At 39.4% G+C, this 19,975-nt stretch overlaps 2 protein-coding genes across 2 annotated transcripts; one reads left to right on the top strand and one right to left on the bottom strand.

Annotated features, from left to right (window-relative positions):
* Positions 1 to 108: 108 nt before the first annotated feature.
* Positions 109 to 15,108, top strand: myo19 (myosin XIX). Its single transcript, XM_026182554.2, has 24 exons — positions 109 to 403; positions 1,620 to 1,731; positions 2,225 to 2,373; positions 2,639 to 2,752; positions 5,355 to 5,484; positions 5,571 to 5,640; positions 5,734 to 5,836; positions 5,943 to 6,039; positions 6,183 to 6,259; positions 6,862 to 6,952; positions 7,102 to 7,267; positions 7,493 to 7,566; positions 7,652 to 7,773; positions 8,301 to 8,414; positions 9,157 to 9,333; positions 9,438 to 9,575; positions 9,688 to 9,795; positions 9,909 to 9,979; positions 10,063 to 10,136; positions 11,351 to 11,493; positions 11,685 to 11,814; positions 12,105 to 12,190; positions 12,304 to 12,627; positions 12,705 to 15,108. Exons 1-24 carry the CDS (start codon positions 344 to 346, stop codon positions 12,816 to 12,818), a joined length of 2,844 nt encoding a protein of 947 aa, XP_026038339.2. The 5' UTR covers positions 109 to 343; the 3' UTR covers positions 12,819 to 15,108.
* Positions 15,109 to 15,164: 56 nt separating this feature from the next.
* Positions 15,165 to 17,500, bottom strand: znhit3 (zinc finger, HIT-type containing 3). The gene is made up of 5 exons (XM_026181989.2): positions 16,995 to 17,500; positions 16,317 to 16,348; positions 16,135 to 16,200; positions 15,602 to 15,679; positions 15,165 to 15,483 (listed from the first exon to the last, which is right to left on the bottom strand). The coding sequence occupies exons 1-5, from the start codon at positions 17,060 to 17,062 to the stop codon at positions 15,290 to 15,292; spliced, it is 438 nt and encodes a 145-aa protein (XP_026037774.2). The 5' UTR covers positions 17,063 to 17,500; the 3' UTR covers positions 15,165 to 15,289.
* Between the last annotated feature and the right edge of the window lie 2,475 nt (positions 17,501 to 19,975).

Genomic DNA, 19,975 nt, shown 5'->3' with positions numbered 1-19,975 from the left:
ATCTTGCTAGGTCATAAATGTCCCAGTTTTAGGGAAACATGTCCCTCATAGAAATCCCAGCCGGTGCTGGATCACAGGTACATCTGGGTCCGTGAATCAACAGGAAGAGGGCGGGAATAAATGCGTGGTTTGGGAGTTCGGGGGCAAGGCGGTCAGACAGACAAGCGGGACAGCAGGCTCGCCGAAGGTTGTCCTTAAGGAATTTTTTTTTACAGTAATGGAAATAAGTTTTAGGTCTGAGAATTAGAATAAAAGACCAACTTAATCAGTACAAAGCAACGCTTTTTGTCAAAGTAGTGTTTCGGCTTACTTTTAAGAGAGACACGAGGGCAGCGGTCAATCAATGAGCTCTGTGGACGACCGACGGGACGTTAGAGAAGGATATAGAAATGGAGGAGCAACGGTGAGTTGGAGCATGAGTATGACCTGTCCACAGTTTTTCTGTTTACGACATTTGCCTTTTTGGTTTGTAAATAAAATAAAATAAATAAATAAATAAATAAATAATATGATTAAAGGTAACTTGACTGGGAGAACATTAACGAGGCTGTACCTGTCCTCAATTTTTGATTGGTTGGATCTAATTTGGACTCTCTTTGGAGTATTTTATTAATACACAAATACCTGAGACTCAATAACATTTCCGTTATGCAGCGTTTATGATGATGATGATGATGAAGATGAAAATAGTGCATGCAGTGTAAGAAATAAACGAAGCTACACTTATAGAAGAATAGCTGCGCATTTTTGTTGTTGACATTAATAACGCAAAAGTATGGTAGCACCAGGGAACGTGACTCGAGATGGTCAAATAGACGTGTTTTGGGCCATTTTTGAACGTGTTTAAGTATATTTCAGAGTGCGATGCCCTGGGCCGGTCAGTGGCTCGTTGTTTGTACACTATGCTTTACATGGAGGTAGTTGCTAGGTTGCAAGTATGTAATGTATATAAACATCATTCGCTAAATTGGCAAATTATTGAATGGCGTTTGGCATGAGCGCGACAGCCAAGGTCTGGAGGTTCTCACAGGTAATGGAAAACTAGAAAAATCACTTTGTCTTCCTATATGTTATGTTTGTAATTATATTTATAGGTTAACTAGCTTAATAAGACAAACATTGCTCTAACAGCGATTTCATGTAGGCTACCTGCTATGAGTCAATGTGTCCAGGGAATTAGTCGTCTAGTAATGGGCATTAAATTAATGCAATTATTTACGTGGTTTAAAAGTAGCCTTGCAGAATGATGGTATGTAGGCTACCTGCTGTTGGATTAAAGCTGTCTGTACACACCTCAGACTGTTGACAGCAGTCAGACAGCCTGCAGGCCCATGCCTTGAGTTAATGGCAAGATAAAGTGGAGACCTAGTTGTCTAGGGGATGTGATTGTATGATTTAATTGAATAATAATATATTTAATATCACTAGCTTCCTTTAGTTCTTTAAAATTGAACCATATTCATTGATAAAATAAGTGTTTTCCCTTATTTTGTTTATTATCTTTCACTTTACTCCGTATGTGGTAATGACTAACCATTTTACATACCTTTGGCATTTACTTAACTTGAGATGTTAAGTAATAGGTGAAGGCATTAATTCAGAAAGTCCATCCTCCTCAGCGGTCCCTTAATGATTCACTGGAGGGAGAAATTCAGGCCTTCCTCATTGATGAAGACCAACTTTACACTTACGATGACCTCACCAAAGTCAACCCAGTGACCCCAGCGACAGGTATCCATCTCTAATGTCTCTATCTTTTAAATCACTTGATAATGTAAATACAATGACGTAATAGGGCATGCTTGTGCCTGCTGGTTGACCTATTTAAATGATTTAACTAAGCTTGAGTTTAGGCAGTGTTTTCCACTGTATGGCAACTTAATCTTGATCTGCAGTGCTGGCAGTGTATTATTTGTCCACATCAAGATAAAATCTGCATGGTTGATAAAATGTTAATGTGTGAATGACTGCTGATGCAGTGTTATACCTTTAGCCTTTTCATTACACCTTTACTTACGTTTTCATTCTTTTTATCTAAGTTTTGATATATAAGTGTAGTCATACTGATCTATTTTGTAGATCATATGTCAAAAAAACCTTGAGGAAACTACATTACAGTACAAATTATTATTTTTAAAACATTGTGTAGGTGCATCTGTAAACATTTGTAACAATGCAAATTTTCCCACTTAATGTCTGATAATATTTGTTCTTTCCCTGACAGTGCTGAAATGCCTGCAGGTCAGGTACAGCATGAAGGTGTTTTACACCCATGCTGGCTGCACCTTGGTGGCTCTTAACCCCTTCCAGCCCATTCCAGACCTCTACTCTCTGGATGTGATGAAGGAGTATCATTATGCTCATCAGCCCCAGGTATTTCAAGCAGCTCCCATTTGTTTTTTATTTTATTTGGCTATCATATGTAGATGTATATTTCTGTAGATTTGTGCTATAATGGGAGAAGATGAATAGTGGTGCCATCAGTGAGTGTTTCAAACCATCCAATGATGCAGACCTACTCAGTGAAACTCAAAAGTACTGCTTTTATTAACATCTGGGAGGTCTTTAAGCTATTGGGTGCTCTGCATGCAGTAAGTATGACCATCCATTTAATAAATCTGGACATTTTTGCCTGCAGGAGTTCAAGCCGCATATCTTTATTGTGGCAGAAGAAGCCTACAGGAATGTTCGGGGCCAGCTGGAGCCGGTGAACCAGTCCTTGGTGGTCAGTGGTGAGAGTGGTGCTGGAAAGGTAAACCAGACACATGCAGCATTAAGCTTAAAGTGCAAGCTAACTGAATAATGAACCAGAATGTCAGCTTACTTGTTACTTTTTGCAACGGTTTGTCCAAAACAGAAGCACTTTGCATGATTTGAATTGCAAATCATTAATAGACGATAGTTAACTGAAAATAGTACGATGACAAGCTGTCATATGTTAAAAATGGCAAATGTTATTGTTTTGTGCAAATGATATGCTCATTTGAATTTGATATCTGCAGCATGTTGGGACAAGGGCAATGACCATCTGTAAATGTGGTGTGATGCCAAAAAATATTGAATGTTAAATTAGATCAGCTGGTAACCGATTATTAACATAACTGGTATTTTAAAATATTGAAAGCACCCCAAAGAGGCTAAGTCTTTCTGAAGAAAACTTTGAGTTCAGAATGATGTTTCTCATCATAAAATTGAGTGAAATCACAATGCAAGGGGCAACTATAAAAATCAGTGTCAAAGCCATCCTATTCAGGCCCTCGGGTATTAAAACCTGAATTAAAAACAGACACGGTTGTGTGGTGAAAATCACTGCATACACTTCTAAAAGTGAGCACTGTTCATTGTTGCTTCCACAAATACCAATTAAGATTGTACAGTGAAAAAACCTGTAATGTTATGTAAATAATATTGAGCAATGACACCAGCTTGTTTAAGAAGGACTGAGGTGAAATGGAAAACTGTCCAGTCAAATCTTACTGGAAAGAGACATTTGTTTTTATTTATATTTTACTTAGCTTAGCAAGTTTTTTGAAAACTGGGTTAAACAGTATCATAAAAAGTTGGCTGCTCAAGTGGGAGTATGAGCCAGTTTACTGTATATGGACTAACCTGATTAGACACTAAGAGCCAGATTTAGTGGCAAAACCCTCTTTTGATGTTTTAAAAGCTGCTGTCGGGATTTACTAAAGAGGTGCAGTGTTAGTTTTGAGACTGAAAGATGTAGACACAAGAACCTTTGCAGCTGGCCTTATTCCAAATGAGTGTAAGAGTTTCGTTTTCAGAGCACAAAATTCTGGGAGGAGAATATTTCAATGAATCACATATATGTGGTTTTTGGAATGAGGGGACAAAGATTATTGGAAAGAGTTTGTCATTAAGACAAAATAAAAAAATCCTTTATAGATCCCACAAGGGAAATCATTGTGTTACAGTGGCAGGATAAAGAAGAAAAACGGTACAGTCTACAATAAATAAACAACATAGTAAAGGTGAAAGAGCCACAGGCGCATACTGTGGGAGGGCAAATCATTTTTATATACACAACAACAAAAACAAAATAAAAATGTGTTTAAGTTGGAGAAGAATAAAAAGTGAGACTGAAATTGTTCAATAGAGTAGTGCAAATAGCATTCATAAATATGTACACTTTAAATCTAAGAAACTGCTGCAACAATGTGTGATGCAGAAAGATGTGTGTGTAGTCTCATGCCTGACCGATGTGTTCACCTGTCATGGAAGGAAAAGAAAGAAGAGTTATGGCACAGTTTCACAGGAAACGGCAGAAATGACATGCTGAAGCATTCTGTATGGCAGCGAGGCTGAATTGGTCTGAGGGAAAAGGAACTCTGCTGCCTCAGTAGTGTGTGATTAATTGTCCGTGATGCAGATTAGTTTGTTCTCTTATCCCTCACTGACTCAAACACCTTCAGATTCTGCCCAACAATGCTTCCAGCCTTGTGAATCAGTTTGTTGATCCTGTTGGCCTCTCTGTGACTGATCCTATCCTGCTAGCAGACAATGGCACTTGCTACCACAGACTGGTAGAAGTCTGTCCTATAACTGTGTAACACATATTTCTGCTATAGAGTAATCCAGATATTTTAATGTGGCAGAGTGGAGTTTTAGTGAACTGAACTTACTTTAGAGCAGGGGTGGGGGAACTCCAGGTCTCAGGGGCCGGTGTCCTGCAGGTTTTAGATGTGTCCTTGATCCAACATAGCTGATTTAAATGGCTAAATTACCTCCTCAACATGTCTTGGAAGTTTTCCAGAGGCCTGGCAACTAATCATTTGATTCAAGTTTGTTGACCCAGGGTGATATCTAAAACCTGAAGGACACCAGCCCTTTAGGCCTGGAATTCCCCACCCACAGCCTCACACAGCCTGGAGAATAGAAAAATTGTGTCAAAGTAACATCATCAATAACCGAGTGGCAGCTTAGCATATTGTTAGGTCACCCACAGAACTTTTCACTCCCATCAGCACATTTTTTGCTACTGCAACATGACACAGTTTTTACCCTGTTTATTAGATCTGGCTCTTAGTAATCTGACATCTGTCTGTTTTTATTAATGCCCCCAAAATATTGCTCCTTGTTTACTGCAGTTCATCATACATGCTATAGTCTAGACAACCCAAATTCACCATCCCACAGAAAGTTGTATGCCGGTATCTGCAGTAGTTTGACTGGCATAAACATCTCATGCATTCTTTCCTATCACAGATTTTTATTACTATTGTTTTAAAATTATTTTTAGATTCTCTTTCCACCATGCCCAAAGTTGCTTTTTTGTCACATTTTAATATATGCTTAAAAAAACTCTGCTTGTCTCTTAATGATTTGTTTCTTTGTAGACGTGGACATCTCGCTGCTTGATGAAGTACTATGCCACAGTGGCGTCCGTCTCGGTGGTGAAGAGTCAGGACACAGTGGAGAGGATCGAGAGGAGAGTGCTGGACTCCAACCCTGTAATGGAAGCTTTTGGTAAGAGAAACAGAGGTGTTTCTGTTAATGTGAAAACTGAATCCCATAAACGGTCGCTCATCATCATTAGCATATGTTTCGTTTAGGCAATGCCTGCACGCTCCGGAACAACAACAGCAGTCGTTTCGGAAAATACATTCAGCTACAGCTGGACAGGTATTTACAAACATTACTTGAGGTGGCATCGTCTGAATAGTGTTCTCTCTTACTTTCCCAGATTTGCGGTCAATGTGTCGTTTTTATTTAAAGGTGTCAACTTTTAGTTGGGGCGTCTGTACAGACATATTTACTGGAGAAGACCAGGGTGGCCTGCCAACCAGCTAATGAAAGAAACTTCCACATCTTCTACCAGGCGAGCGAACAGAGCTGCGCTACAGCTCAGAGATGTTTTACTCCAGATATGTAGTAATTCTTTTCAGTATTAACATACATGAACAGCGAGCGATTTAATGTTTCAGATGATGAAAGGGGCCACAGATGAGCAGCGGAAAGAGTGGAAGATGTCACATGACCAAAGTTTTGTTTGGCTGCCAAATTCCGAGAAAACAATTGAAGGTTGGTGTCCTTTTTTTATGTGTATTAAGCAACATGTCTACACTCATTTTTACATTTAATTTCATTTTTAGACCCAGGTCATTTTTGTTTTTTTTGGTAACAGCTATATAATATAAAAAAAAATTTTTTTTTAATTTTTATAGAGGATTGTTTCCATGAGACAGTGGAAGCAATGGTTCATCTGGGCATCAATGCAGAAAGGCAAGGAGAAATATTTAGGGTAAGAAAGGATATCCTCTACTCTGCATTCTTTGCATTCACACTGTTGATTGGATTGGTGGGTAGATGTACTGGACATTTTAAAATGTTATTTAAAGTGCAGTTTGTAATGTAGCTCTCAATGAAGGCCACAGACCAAAATGCATTATTCAAGTAACAAGTGCTGTTAGATCTTCTACCTCAGAGTAAAAGTTGTTGACAAGTATTATGTGATGCATTTTTAATAAACACTTCCTTACTTAGAGCCCACTATAATGTAAGTATAAGTGCTTCTCAGAGGGTGGTCTGGGGTTTGCACCCCTTAGCCACGTCAGTCATATAATCTTGCTGTACTATAATTAAGAAGTGCTTGTCTACAGATGGAGATTCTAAAGCAAAATCTGAGTTTCTGATACTTCCTATCAGGTTAACCTTTGGACCATTAGAAAGTTTTTAAGCCAGTCCACTGAGTCAGTCTGGCTAAATCTGCTGTAGGACATTGGGCGTGGGGTCTCGTGGGTGGTGAGTGGGGATAGCATGTTATCTCAGCTCTTTAACTTTCAGTGGTTTATGTGCAGTGTTTTTTCTTTTTTTCCCTCTCTCTGTTGTTGTAACACGTTACAGATATTAGCAGGAATTCTCCAGTTGGGAAATGTCAGCTTCTCCTCTTCAGCAGATGAATCACAACCTTGTCACCTTGATGCAAAATCTAAAGGTACTGGATATTGTTTTGCTTTTGACATTTGTTATAAAACATTTCCAGATAATGAATGATTAGGTATATATGGTAGTTACATTTCCATGTTTTTTGTTGGATTGAGTAATAAGTTCTATGACATCACCACACCTGTCTCCTGCCTTTAGACTTCTTGCAGAGGGCTGCTGAGCTGCTGTGTGTTCCTGCTGAGGAGCTTCAAACATGTTTAAGAGTAAGAACTCTGAAGGCGGGGAAGCAAAGCGTGCTCAAGCCGTGCTCTCAGGCAGAGTGCAGTGTGAGGAGAGACTGTCTAGCCAAAGTCATTTACGCCCAGTAAGAATCTCCATTTGACCATCAACAACTTCTCAGAGTGCAAAAAAACTGTTGCTAGAATGGATGATGATGTGGGAACATGTTTGTGGAAACTCTGCTGTCGTCAAAGACTTAAATGTTAAACCGTCATGCCGTTTTCTGTTTACAGTAAACATGAATATTGTCTGTTTACAATCATTATAGCATCTCCATGCTTGAAAATAAGTGTGTGACTTTTCCCACCAGGTTATTTGAATGGCTGGTTACATTCATCAACAACAGCATATGTGCTGATAAATCAACGTGGTGCAACTTCATAGGTAAAAGCATTACTTTCTCAGATAGTGCTGAACATGAATTTCCAGCTCTATAGCCAAGCTCACAGAACTCCTCTGTAATCTTCAGGAGTCCTAGATGTGTACGGCTTTGAATGTTTTCAGACCAATAACCTGGAGCAGCTGTGCATCAACTACGCCAATGAGAAACTCCAGCAGCACTTTGTGGCTCATTATCTCAGAGCTCAGCAGGTAGTTTTGTTTCTCTGAAGGTAATCTGTTCAGATTTTTCAGTGGGCTGCTATTTTGAGTGCTCAAGCAGATTTCAGATTTAATCTGTCAACAAACTAAAGCGATTTCAACATCTCCTTTATTAGGCTATGGGATAATAAGATGTTTAAATGCATCTCGAGAAAAGTTTCAGAACTGCTATATTAGACATGAACAGCAGCTAGATCATCAGATTGTTTTTCCTGCAGCATTAATGTCAGTATTTCATTTTACTATTAAATTTGTATGTTCTACATAGATTTTTATCACCATCATCTGATAATGCCTTTCATTACAGTAGGTGGCACTCATAGGGAGCATTTGCTAAGGGTCAAACCAGCTAATGCAAAGAAAGCCTGGCTATGTTGAACTTCTTTTGCAGTGTACTCCTCTGACCTTGGGCTTTCAGGGGGTTCTTCACTTTTCACAAAAGCTCTAGCGATTGAAAAAAGATTAAAATGTCTTGTATGTGAATTTTCTTTCTTTTTTTTAATCACTACTTTTTCCAGGAGGAGTATGTGTCAGAGGGTTTGCAGTGGTCCTTTGTCAAATACCAAGACAATCAAAGTTGCCTCGATCTTTTAGAGGGAAGCCCCATCAGTGTGTTCTCTCTTCTTAATGAGGTATGCTGGCCATTAAGAAACAAACAGAAGGAAATATCGTGCAGACTCAAAAAAAAAAGCAGAAAAAAACAAAATTCCAACATTTTACCAAGCTGGGTTTAATTTTACACCATTTCTTCTCTTGTCTACTTTTATTCTTAAATGTCCTAGTAGTAAATGTGCCAGATAAGCAAAGTGAATACAATTTACTACCATCAGAATACCACCTTTGTGGACATTTCATGACCAGAGGTCTTTTATACCTTGTAGCTTACCTGAATAATTCCAGGTGATATGTATGATAGATGTGTCACTTGCACATAGCTGTCTGATTTTTGGCGATGTTACTGGGGCACTTTCTTGTTAATGTCTTTGATGTCTGTAAATGTGAGGCCTTTGTTGTGGTTTTATTTCTCTGACAGACACCACAAAACACAAATGGAATTTCCAAAATAAATAAACAAATAAATTTAAAAAAAATTTTTTTTAAAAAAGGAGAATGTAAAAAGCCACCAAAATCAGACCTTCAATCATTAGCTTGATTTTGCATTCTAAATAACCTTTCGGTTGGTCTTCACTGAAAGGCAGTATGGGGGTAAAATCAAAAGAAGTGCGACTCGTTTTGATAATCACCTAAACTCCTGAAAACAGTTTTTCTGAATCCTAAAAACACAAGAAATCAGTCTGCATAGTTGTGTAAGGAAGTGTTAACATGTGCAAATTTATCTTACCATGTTTTGTTTTGTGTTTTTACATATTGTAGGAGAGTCGTCTAAATCGAGCCTCGGATGCAAAAACGTTCCGAGTTCGTCTGGAGAAGGAGCTGTGTGACAATGCTAACATCAGCTGGGACAAGTTCAGCAAGGTGCCGCACTTCACTGTGGCCCACTACGCCGGCAAAGTTGGCTATCAGATAGAAGGCATGGCGGAGAAAAACAAGGTGAGAAAAGCTTTCAGCTGTGTCAGAAATAAGCTGAATATGTATTCCTTTACTGCACTTCTGCTTAGATACTGATTTTCATTTATTTATGTATTTATTTTAAGGACCCAGTGCCACCAGAGCTAATTAGCCTGCTTCAAAAGTCCAACAACCAGCTTCTTCACCAGATCTTCAAAGACAATGAAACTGAGAGTCAGATTAAAAAGGGGCCTGGTAAAACCACTGTGGTCTCCAAGTTCAAGGTAGGATCCAGCTCTAGCCTTCATAATCAGGGCAATATAAGCTAGTCACAACCTCTTTTATAGTTTGGAGGCTTTAGTGCTGGCACTGGTAATTGCTAATATCTCATTGTAGAACTCACTGGAGACCCTGATGAAAATCCTCCACTTCACAACTCCTCACTACACTCGCTGTATCAAGCCAAACCCTGAGTGCAAGCCACTGACTTTCAAAAAGGAGGAGGTAGACAGTCTACTCCCATGTTTAATAATCTGTGTTTTAACACCACAAAGACAACACTGACATGTTTGAACAAAAGGCAAAGGTTTCACTTGATCCTTGCTGTTTGTTTTCAGGTTATCATTCAGCTAGAGGCCTGCGGGATTGTGGAGACCATCCATATTAGTGCTGCTGGATTTCCAATAAGGTGAAACTTTATTGGAATATCAGCCTAATGTACCATTTAATTTCTGCTGGATTTTGGTTGACGTCTTGACTTTTGGTGCACAGGATTCCTTTCCAAAGCTTCCTGCAACGTTACGCACTGATCGCTAAACACATAAAGTTGGGGGGTCACAGTGTTGGTGAGTACAGCTTGTGGTTGAATCCATTTCTGGTCAGTTTCGCATGTTTCGTGTTTGGGGAAAATAGTGATTTTATCTCCTCTCTTTAGGTCTGCTGGTTTATTCTGCTTTTCCTTCAGTAGCCCTCTTACCCTCTCATGATCCTCAGTACTCTACTCTCCTTGGGAACTTTTTTAACTTGGTGCATTAAAAACAAAATAACAAACAAAATTTGCAACCTTTCCAGGTAAATGCATGCATGACTGTTGGAGCTTGCCTTGCATGTTCCTGCATTTTTTTTCTCAGTTATTATGTATCAACTGACACTTAGCTTCACTGCTGTGTTCAGCTGTCTTTTTTTTTTTTTTGTTTTGTTTTTGTAGTTAGTAAAGTATAAGGATGATGGTCAAAAATGGTTTGGGAAATCTCCCAACTTTTTGTCCAGTGTGAACATGGAGTTGACGTTAGATGGATTTTAGTGATCTTGAATATTAATTGTACTTGTTTTAGTGACATTCTTTTACAGCCCACATCATAAATATTGTGATAAAATGTAAAGTGTGTAATTATGTAAATGTGCACAGTGCTTTCTTTTTATTTCTGCATGCTGTGTGAGACTGCAAGGATTTATTAAGGTCAAAAGAACCACCTGTGGATGACATAACACCTGATCTAGACATTAATGTTCCTTAGATCTTACTGGGTCGCGTTAATAGCTGGATTTTGACAGACTGATCCGAAGGTGGATCAGAGTGTTTAAAGAAATGCTTTCGAACCCAGGAGCCTCCTGCTGTGAGGCAGCAGTACTAACCGCTGAGCAATGTGCTTCCAGTAAGCAAGCAGGCTCGCCTTAGTGATTCATCAGTTGGACAAATGCCTAAACAGACTTACAGAGCTGCTGTCAAGTCTGTAACTTCTTAGCACGTGCATGCACAACCTGAATGCTGCAACATGCTGTGTATTATTATAAAAGTTCATATCTCCTCTGTGTTCCTCTCCGTGTGCATGTTAAAAGATTAAAAAATTGGTGTTGAATTCACAGCACAGCGGCTATGGAAGCTGTGCTGTTGATTCAGATGTGTTTGCTCCCTTGCTGTTCTTCACCCGTTACACTTTTTAACCTCACACGCTGTTACTGTGTGATAAACCTCAGTCTCACAGTCTGAGTGCTGCACAACTGTGAACATTACTATATCTTTAGTGGATCACTTAATCTAACTTGTGCTTGCCTTCAGTGTTAGATTTGGAAGCTGACACTTGTCCTCAGCGATATGTGGAGAAGATCCTCAGTGTGGCGTTGAAACACCGCTGTCTGAGTGAAGAGCACAGTACATTGGTGCATTGTGGGAGGACTAAAGTTTTTCTCACACAAGTGATGGTCAGTCATTTAAAATCTGTGTGTTTCATTACAAACAAACAAGCTTATTTATTTTTAGAATTCCTTCAGCTTCTTCTTTTTTTTTTTTTTGTTGCATTTTGTGTGTTTGCTATGCAGTCTAGTTAGTGGTATAAATGTTCCAGTTTTCTTTTTCTTTTTGAGCACACTGACCTGTCTGACTCATCTCACAGTTAGATTTACTGGAAGATCAGAGGAAGAAGATCCTGTCTCACTGCGCCTTTACCATTCAGTGCTGTTGGCTACGGTACCAGCGGGGCAGACGACACACCCACCGCCAGTCTGCTACTTTGATCCAAGCAGGTGAACTCATAATGCGCCTGTGAAGTAATGCAAAGTGTGGCCCTGTTCCCGCAGGTTCTCTGCAGGCTTTGACCTGACGGCCGGGCCCACGGTGACCAGCTGCCGGTGTCTGCACACTCTGTATTCAGGCTGTTTATCCCTTTAACGACAGAGCCTATCACAAATAACTACTTCAGCTGTTCAATACACATGTTCTATTATTACTGGTGCTTTATTTATTTATTTATGGTTCTTGTTCTGCAAGAGAAACAAACCTTTAGAATAAGTAACTTGTTTTAAACTGCCTGCAGCGGTGCGGTCTTGGCTAGTCAGGAATCGTGTCCGGAGATGGAACAGAGCAGCTGGAGTCATCCAGAGCACCTGGAGGAAGTGGAGGGTGAGATTATATTTGAATTCTTATCCTCATGTGTTAAGTTTTACTGCTTTTTTTCATTGTGTTAATCTGTAAATAACTTTGCTTTTATTATTATTTTTTACATCTTCTTGCAGTTACTCTTGAAATCCTTGGCTGAAGCAGAACTTGATGACGCAAAGGACCTGGTGGAGGAGGATACACCCGCACTGACTCCTGTCATCAGGGAACGGGGCTCAGTACAGCTCTCCACCATCCCGGAGCCCGTCACGGTGCAAGGGTGGCCCATGGGCCTGGCTCTAGCCTCTGCACCGTCCATGACTGTGTCTTTGACAGCCACAGGCTTCCAGAAGATGATGTCTGTCATCGCCTCCCTCAACTTGCCATCCAGGAGGGGAGAGTACCAGGTGAAGACCAACCAGTACACGGAGGAACTCGCCTCCATAAGGGCTCAGCCCAAGGTGAGGACACAAACACCTTCCAGAAACGTTTTCATTTTGTTCATCTGATGGTCTTCTCTTTCTCGTTTCCTGCACAGGGATCCGTAAAGCTGCACTGTCAGCGATCTCCGCTTCTCTACGCTGACAGGCAGCCGGACCTGAAGAGCGACGTGACGGGGTTCAATGAGATCCTGCTAGAGAAAACTCTGTAACCCCTGCCTCAGTGCAAAATGCTTCTTGCAGTGAAGCAGCTGCTTCTCCATAATCTGACATGAAACATGGTATTATTTCATGCTGCCACTGTGTATGTAGGTTAAAACACTAATTGCCACGTTTGTTTGTTTTTTGTTTTCTTTTTTTAAACGAAGGTCGAAACTGATCTTACCCTGTCTTACAGGGATGAAGGGAATTATAAAACCTGCATCCTTGCATAATTATTATTTATCAGAAGCGTTTATGTAAGCTGGTGCAGTGCTAAAAATCACCTCCAGTTGCCTTACGGCCCCAGAGATGACAAAATATATATAAATATATCACCTAAAATTCCAAATCTGAGTGAGGAGAGTGGATACAATCCTCAGCTGCATTTAAGATAAATGTGCATAATTATGATGAAGGAACTGACCTCCCAACCCCATTGTTCCTTCAGTGGGCTGGTTTCAGTCATTATGCAAATGTACTGTTTATAAGATTGGGGAAACCTGCAGTCAGCTGAGACTGAAGAAGTCACTTGGATGAGTGATGAAATGTTTCTCCCACTGAAAACGCTACGTCCAGATGAACAGAATCAACTTTAGAGGATTCTTTTACAGAACTTGCCATGTTTGTCACATGTAGAAAACAGCACATGGTGTAGATGGGATTATGGTGATGCAGGATAAACACTAACTCTTTTTAAAAGAAATCTTTGTAAAGCTCAAAATTTAAGGCATAATCTTGGCACTTTTTTAAAAGAAAAAAAAAATACCAGGGCTGCAGGCTTTTGTCTCCTGATAGATGATCAGTGTATTAGGCCTCGAGACAAGTGCCTTTCTTAGAATCCACGATCAAACCACATATGAGCTGTACATGTATTTATTGGGCTGATTATTTATCTGTGACTTAATTTTTCCAGTCTTCTGTTTCTGATTCTTGTGTAGTTTTGTGGTTGCTGCTAGGAGGAAAATGGTAATCGAGCAAATATTGCACGTTAAGCGAATATTGCACTTCAAAAGCATGCACATTCTTATGTAATCAACAAGATTACACGACAGGGTGTCTACAGGCATGAGCAGGTAAAATGTATTTTATTAATTTTCATTCTTACACCATTTTAATAGCCCAGAATCTTTATCTTGACTGATGAGCAGGCTCTGATATTTTCAGGGTGTCCACCAGTGTAATCGACAGCTTGGTCGTGCATATTTACACTTTGCTGGCCTGAGGCTTCGGGGATTTTTATATTTTTGAGGCAGTTGTTTTTAAGCACCATTAAAACTAGTTAATCATTAGCCTTTTTCTTATTACCCCTGAGCAGCAAAAGGCTGATTGTGTACTGTCATCACCCCACCAGGCAGGCAGCGCGGACATTTAAGTTTGTGAATGCAATAACTGGAGAACAAGGTGATACCATAGGTGTGTTTACTAAAAATGTTGGACAAGTTTGTATGTCAGTGACCTCGACCTCAAGGTCGGAGCAAGTTGTCTGAAAACCTCGTCAACGCGACAAACATGACACAGGATTTTGAAATCGACACTGTAGGTGTGTCTACCATAGAACTGAGAGGAACCATTGGTGGTCGACAGTATTTTAATGAAAACAGGCAAACAAGGGTATTATTGTACAAATACTAAAGTCATATGATCTAAATGTGTTGAGGAAGCAAAAACAGTGGAATAGTGTGCCAGAAATTCTCAATAACTTGAGTAAAAGCACATCAGACACATCCACACTAATACGTTAAGGGTTTATATTGATGAGTATTGAAGAACTTTCAAGGAGCCGTAGACACCCTGCATAACAGAAACTTCACTGATGTGAAAAAGGATGAACCCAGGTTTATTTACATCGCTGCTCTTTGTCTTATGCACGTCAACAAAATATGTCTGAACCACTGTGTGAATTTCATCCAAAGCAATGCAGTACTGTAACATATACCAAAGTCTTTTTACACTACAGTATTTGTGTATGATAAACTTGATTTTTCTTATCACGATCAGCTTTGATATTTAAACTTTGAACAAACACATTAGCAACAATCATAGAAATCATTGGAGCCTCTCACTCCACACTTTTAATTTCAAGAGATTTCCTTTTTTCATTTTATCCACACAAATTTAATGACTTAGATATGCAAACGTGTCCAGGTTATTATCAGAAGTTATAATATGGAATTTGTGTATTTTAACTGTTTTGTTCTTATTTTCTTCCGTTTCTGTCAGTAGTACCACGGTATCCATTGACTTGTATGTTTAAATGTTTTTGTTGAAATGTCAGTTTTAAAATGTTTGGATTTCCAATCATCACTTTCCCCTTGAAGTCTTTACATGTGAAGTCTTGTTAATGGTAACTCTGGGAATTTTTACAGTTTGAAAAAGTTGGGGCTTTTATTTGAACATTATATACATAATGTAGTTTGAAGTCCCAACACAAACTGCAGCAACAACACTACAAAAATATATTTAAAAAAATGAAAGCTGGATTTTACAAGTTGGCATCTTCACTTGATTTTGCATCATTTTCTACAATTTTCAAGCACTGATCAGAAAATTCCATAAACAGCGGCTCCTGCATGGCGGATTTCATTGCATCCTCTTTATGCTCTGCACCATCTATAGAGCACAATAACTGCCTCAGATGAGGATTACAGAGCAGGTCCTTTAGCTCTTTTGACTGGCCTGGAGATAAAGAAAACAGCAGTTACTCTCACACTACTTTGTGTTAACGTGCCATTGCTGTTGCACGAAGCTTTTAATTTCAAGTGCAAAAAATGAAGAAGGGGTGCTGGAGAAATACCTAACATCTGGAGCCTCTGCAGAGGAACTTTGTCAGTGATGTCATCTTCATGCAGAAGATCATCAACACTCCAAGACTCTGCAAAGACATCAAAGAAGGGAAATTCTTTTTAGGTGTTAGGTTTACTCGTAATGCCAGACAGGAGTACTGTCACAGACCGTAGCATGATTTCATTTACTGAAGCTATGCTTAAACGAAACTATTTGGAAACTTTAGGCCAAATATTTATGATAAATGTATAAAATTCATCTTCCCCAAATGATTATATACCTGTGTCTGTGCTGTGGTCACTGTAATGTAAATATTTTTAAAATTCAGATCATCACCTCTAAATACAGTATTAGTTCACAACTCTGACTAAATGAACAAGACTGAAATCTAAAACGGTGCTCAAGAAAAAGCATATCACCCTTTAGATGAGGGCATAATCATGTAATATTCTAAATATGTTTCTTTTAAATGCAGCTGTAATATTACTTATTTAGTAAATAGACCATATAATCCCAGTGCTGATGAGAGGAATGTAACTGTACCTGTGCTCACAGCAGTCTTTGTTTCAGGATTTGAAGGGGCAGGCTTGTCAACAGGAAGGCAGGTATCTGCGAACAGGAAAAAAAACAAAACCACTTATTGATATGATAAGAAACATCTCTTTGGAGTAAAGCCACAGCTCATGTAAAAATGTGAATGAAAATTTTAGAACAAGCTAATTTACCTTTATGCTTTTTGTAACAGCCAAGTGAACAACTGTAAGAGCCAAAACACTCATAAGGATCAAGCACATCAAAGTACTCAACAGTGTTTAACACATTTCACATGTGATTATTCTAAACAGGCATCTTCATTTATTACAAACTTAAAACACACTCTAGAGTCCATCAACGGGAACATGACAACTCTGAGCGGGTAATGTCGATGCCAATCACAGATTGTGACAAACATCATGCCAGCAGGTGGCAGCACTGTCGTCAGCTTGTCTACTGGCGGTACAGCACAAAGAAGAAAAACTGCACTAGCACGATTTGACCTATGTGGGTTACCGTCCCATGTGGTGTACACAGTAATAAAAACAATGTTTTTCTTACTGCACACACATTTTGTTAAATGACAATCTGTGAATACAAAATCTTTGATTTTTATTAAGCGGAGTAACAAGTATCGAGTATATTCAGTGAAGTCCAACGTCACAAAAGTAATGTACCTCTTCATTCTCTCGGTAGACAAGCTGCTTATATTAGCTTTTTTTTCTTTCTAATTTACAAAAAATCAGATTAAAGAACTGACTACTGTAGTATTTGTTCCCAAAGGTTTATCTGTGGTATTCGTAGCTAAGCAAAACAAATGCTAACTATAGGTTAGCCCGCAAACAAACATTCAGTTAAAGTTTACTTACTATCTTATTTTGCAGGCTGGACATCGGTATTTTGGAGTCCGTTCGCTGCACACACTGCATAACTGCATTTTCTTTTGAGGGAGAGGAATTACTTATGAGGGAAAACAGTCTGTTAGCGTGCGGTATATGAGTCGTAGGCACCAAAAAATGACGCTTTCCGGTTGTTTAGCTGTTCCTTCAAAATAAAGGCATCACAGATTAATTTGACTTTCCGGTAGAAACAAAGTACAAAATAAAATCCAAACACCGGGAAATATCGGGCGTCTTCATGTCCATTTTAAATCTGTCTTCGTTTCATATTTAGACCCAACTCAAACAAAATTCCGCTGCGGATACACATCCTGATTTGATTGCGCGCGCACACACGCACGCAAATACTATTGGATCATTATACTAAAATGTTTATCCGCAATCCGAACAGCAATTGGTGTCTACGAACTGAATTACAGTAATGGCTATTGATGGGCCCAGGTAGATAGTGCTTTATAAGCCAGGCAAAGATGGGGCCAGATGTGTGTCTGCTGAGTAAAATCCCCAAATCATAAAAATGCATTAAAAACATTAATGATATACATGTAATATACACTCTGGGCTACACACAGTTGCGATATAAAAGGATGACATGCCGCCACAGGAAACCAACGTATGTAAACTAATTTTGGGTATATTTTGGGGTAAGATGTCTCCATAGTAACCAACCACCTGTTTCAACATCCTTATTTGAGAAAGAACTTCGAATGTGGCATGTGAATTGTATACAGATATTTTTATTTATTTATATTGATACATTTATTTAGATTAAAAGTTTTACTTCTATTAATAAGAGATTTTATCCGAAAAACAGCAGAGTGTTGTGTATTTTCCTTAATCCCTAATCTGTTAAATTATTATTTGCTTTTATGGATCCATTGTTATTATGTTATAAAGCAAAAAAACATTTAAGAAAAACCATAAATAGAGAAGCACCAGCCAAATGTCTTTGCTCTGCAAATTATACTCCCCCCTCTATGATATGATATGCCCATATACCATGTCCTTTAGGGGTTCTGAGATACAAATAAGCACTGCCGCATGGAATCGAACCCCATTTCAAATGAAAACATGACACTGGTTCAATTACCATCAACTTTTTATTTGATTTAAAATCAGCATATCTCCTGCACCCACAGTGGATGTATATATCTATACATTTAGCTTTCAAGCACACAATCCACTGACTTACATAGCTTAACACTAACTATTCTTGCACAGCTGTAACTTGAAGGAAGGGAGGGGGGGGGGGTGTCTTGTTACAGGGAAACCTATGGAATGGAGGGCTGCCTTATGACTAATGGGCACGTTCCTGGTGTCACAGCACTCCACTCACTGGGTCAAGAAGGCAGAGACACTTGGCCATGGTCAACATCAGAAATCCGAAATCTGTGTGGAGAATCATATTAAAAAAAAGAAACATAAATACATTGTTTAGTAAAACAAACTCAATGTTTCCCTTTTAAATTTAGGTTTGCTGACATATACGTTTTTTTTGTTTTTTTTTTTAAAGAAGGCAGGCTGGCGCTACAGGTATTTTTTATTTATACATGAGCAGTTTGTTCTTTGACATATCAAAAAGCCCCGCATATTTTAATTTTTGTTTTGACAGACAAACAGCCCGAAAGCTCAAAGCAGCCAAAAATAACGCTAAAGAGAAATTAACTGATCCAGTTACTGACAAATGATAACCTGTTTATTTTCCTCCAATGCTAGCCTGAGCTGTGGGGACGCTCGGTCCATTCTGAAGGCCACAATGCACAATATCACTTACTCCGTCAAGGACGGATCGCGATCTCCTGACTGCTGTTACAAAGGCAGGTGTTGTTGCTCCTCTATGGGTGTGAACTGTTTTGGCATGGCGTCGTTGGCTGGGCTGTACAAATTCCAGGCAGGATTGTTTTTCTATCACAACCGTTCAACATAAACACAACGTTCAGACGACACCAATCCATAGCTACCTGTAAACATCGCAGAAAAAAAGCCATCAGGATGACGAGCTCTTGGTTCTCCTGCGTTTCATTTGGCTATTGTGATATTTTTCTGCAATCTTCCTCTCGTGCCCTGCAGGGCAATGGCGGTTTGTGTTCAGCTCGATTTCCCTCTTGGATCTTCCTTTACCGCCAGCGTGGCCCGAGTACTCTAGCAGATTGTAGTAGTCGTACTGATCGTAGTAGGCCTCCTCGAAAGAGACCAGTCTTTCAATATCTGTCGCCATTTGGACACGGAGAGCAGCACTTGTTCGCAGACAGTTTCTTGCAGCGAGTAAACATATGATGTCACGCCGTGTTTTAATACATGCAGTCATGTGATCACGGCTGTTCCACTTCCTTTTGTTTTTGAGGCGAGCACACGGACATACCAGAGAGTTTGTAAATTTAGAGTAAACACCCCCTTTCTGGACTTTTGTTTTCAAAGGGGGCGCTCGCGAGCTAGTTCAGGATGATCAACGTTTAGCCCGCGACATTTACATTCCGCAAACATTTTTGCTAGACACCTTTGCGATAATTTAAATACGCTTTATATAGATATTTCCGGAGTTCAATTGTATTAAACACATTTCTGTGAAATTTAGCGACATCGCAGCACCATGAGCCATTTTACGGCACATGCCATTTTGATTTCAGGCATGAAGCCAGCAGCAACAGAGAGCATTGTAGCACCAGTCTCCTGATGGCATCATCTTCAACCACCATAACCAGCTGCTTCTTATACGCGGATAAAGTTTCTGTTAACCACGCTTCAAACATCTAGTTATCGTTTGTACACAGATGCCTCAAAAGGAGTATGCGCTGTCGTAACTCCTCGACGGACCAGTCAACAGGCGCTAGCAAAACTGTTTCTCTGTGGGAAAACTATAAGTACATAAATGTCGTTTTATGGTTAAAACTACCTTCGCTAAAATAAAGAGGAACGCTGTATCTTTTGGCTAAAAGCATGTGTAAACAATT

Source organism: Astatotilapia calliptera, chromosome 10 (genome assembly GCF_964374335.1).
Source record: "Astatotilapia calliptera chromosome 10, fAstCal68.1, whole genome shotgun sequence".
NCBI lineage: Eukaryota > Metazoa > Chordata > Actinopteri > Cichliformes > Cichlidae > Astatotilapia > Astatotilapia calliptera.
This window is presented reverse-complemented; position numbering and strand designations above follow the sequence as displayed.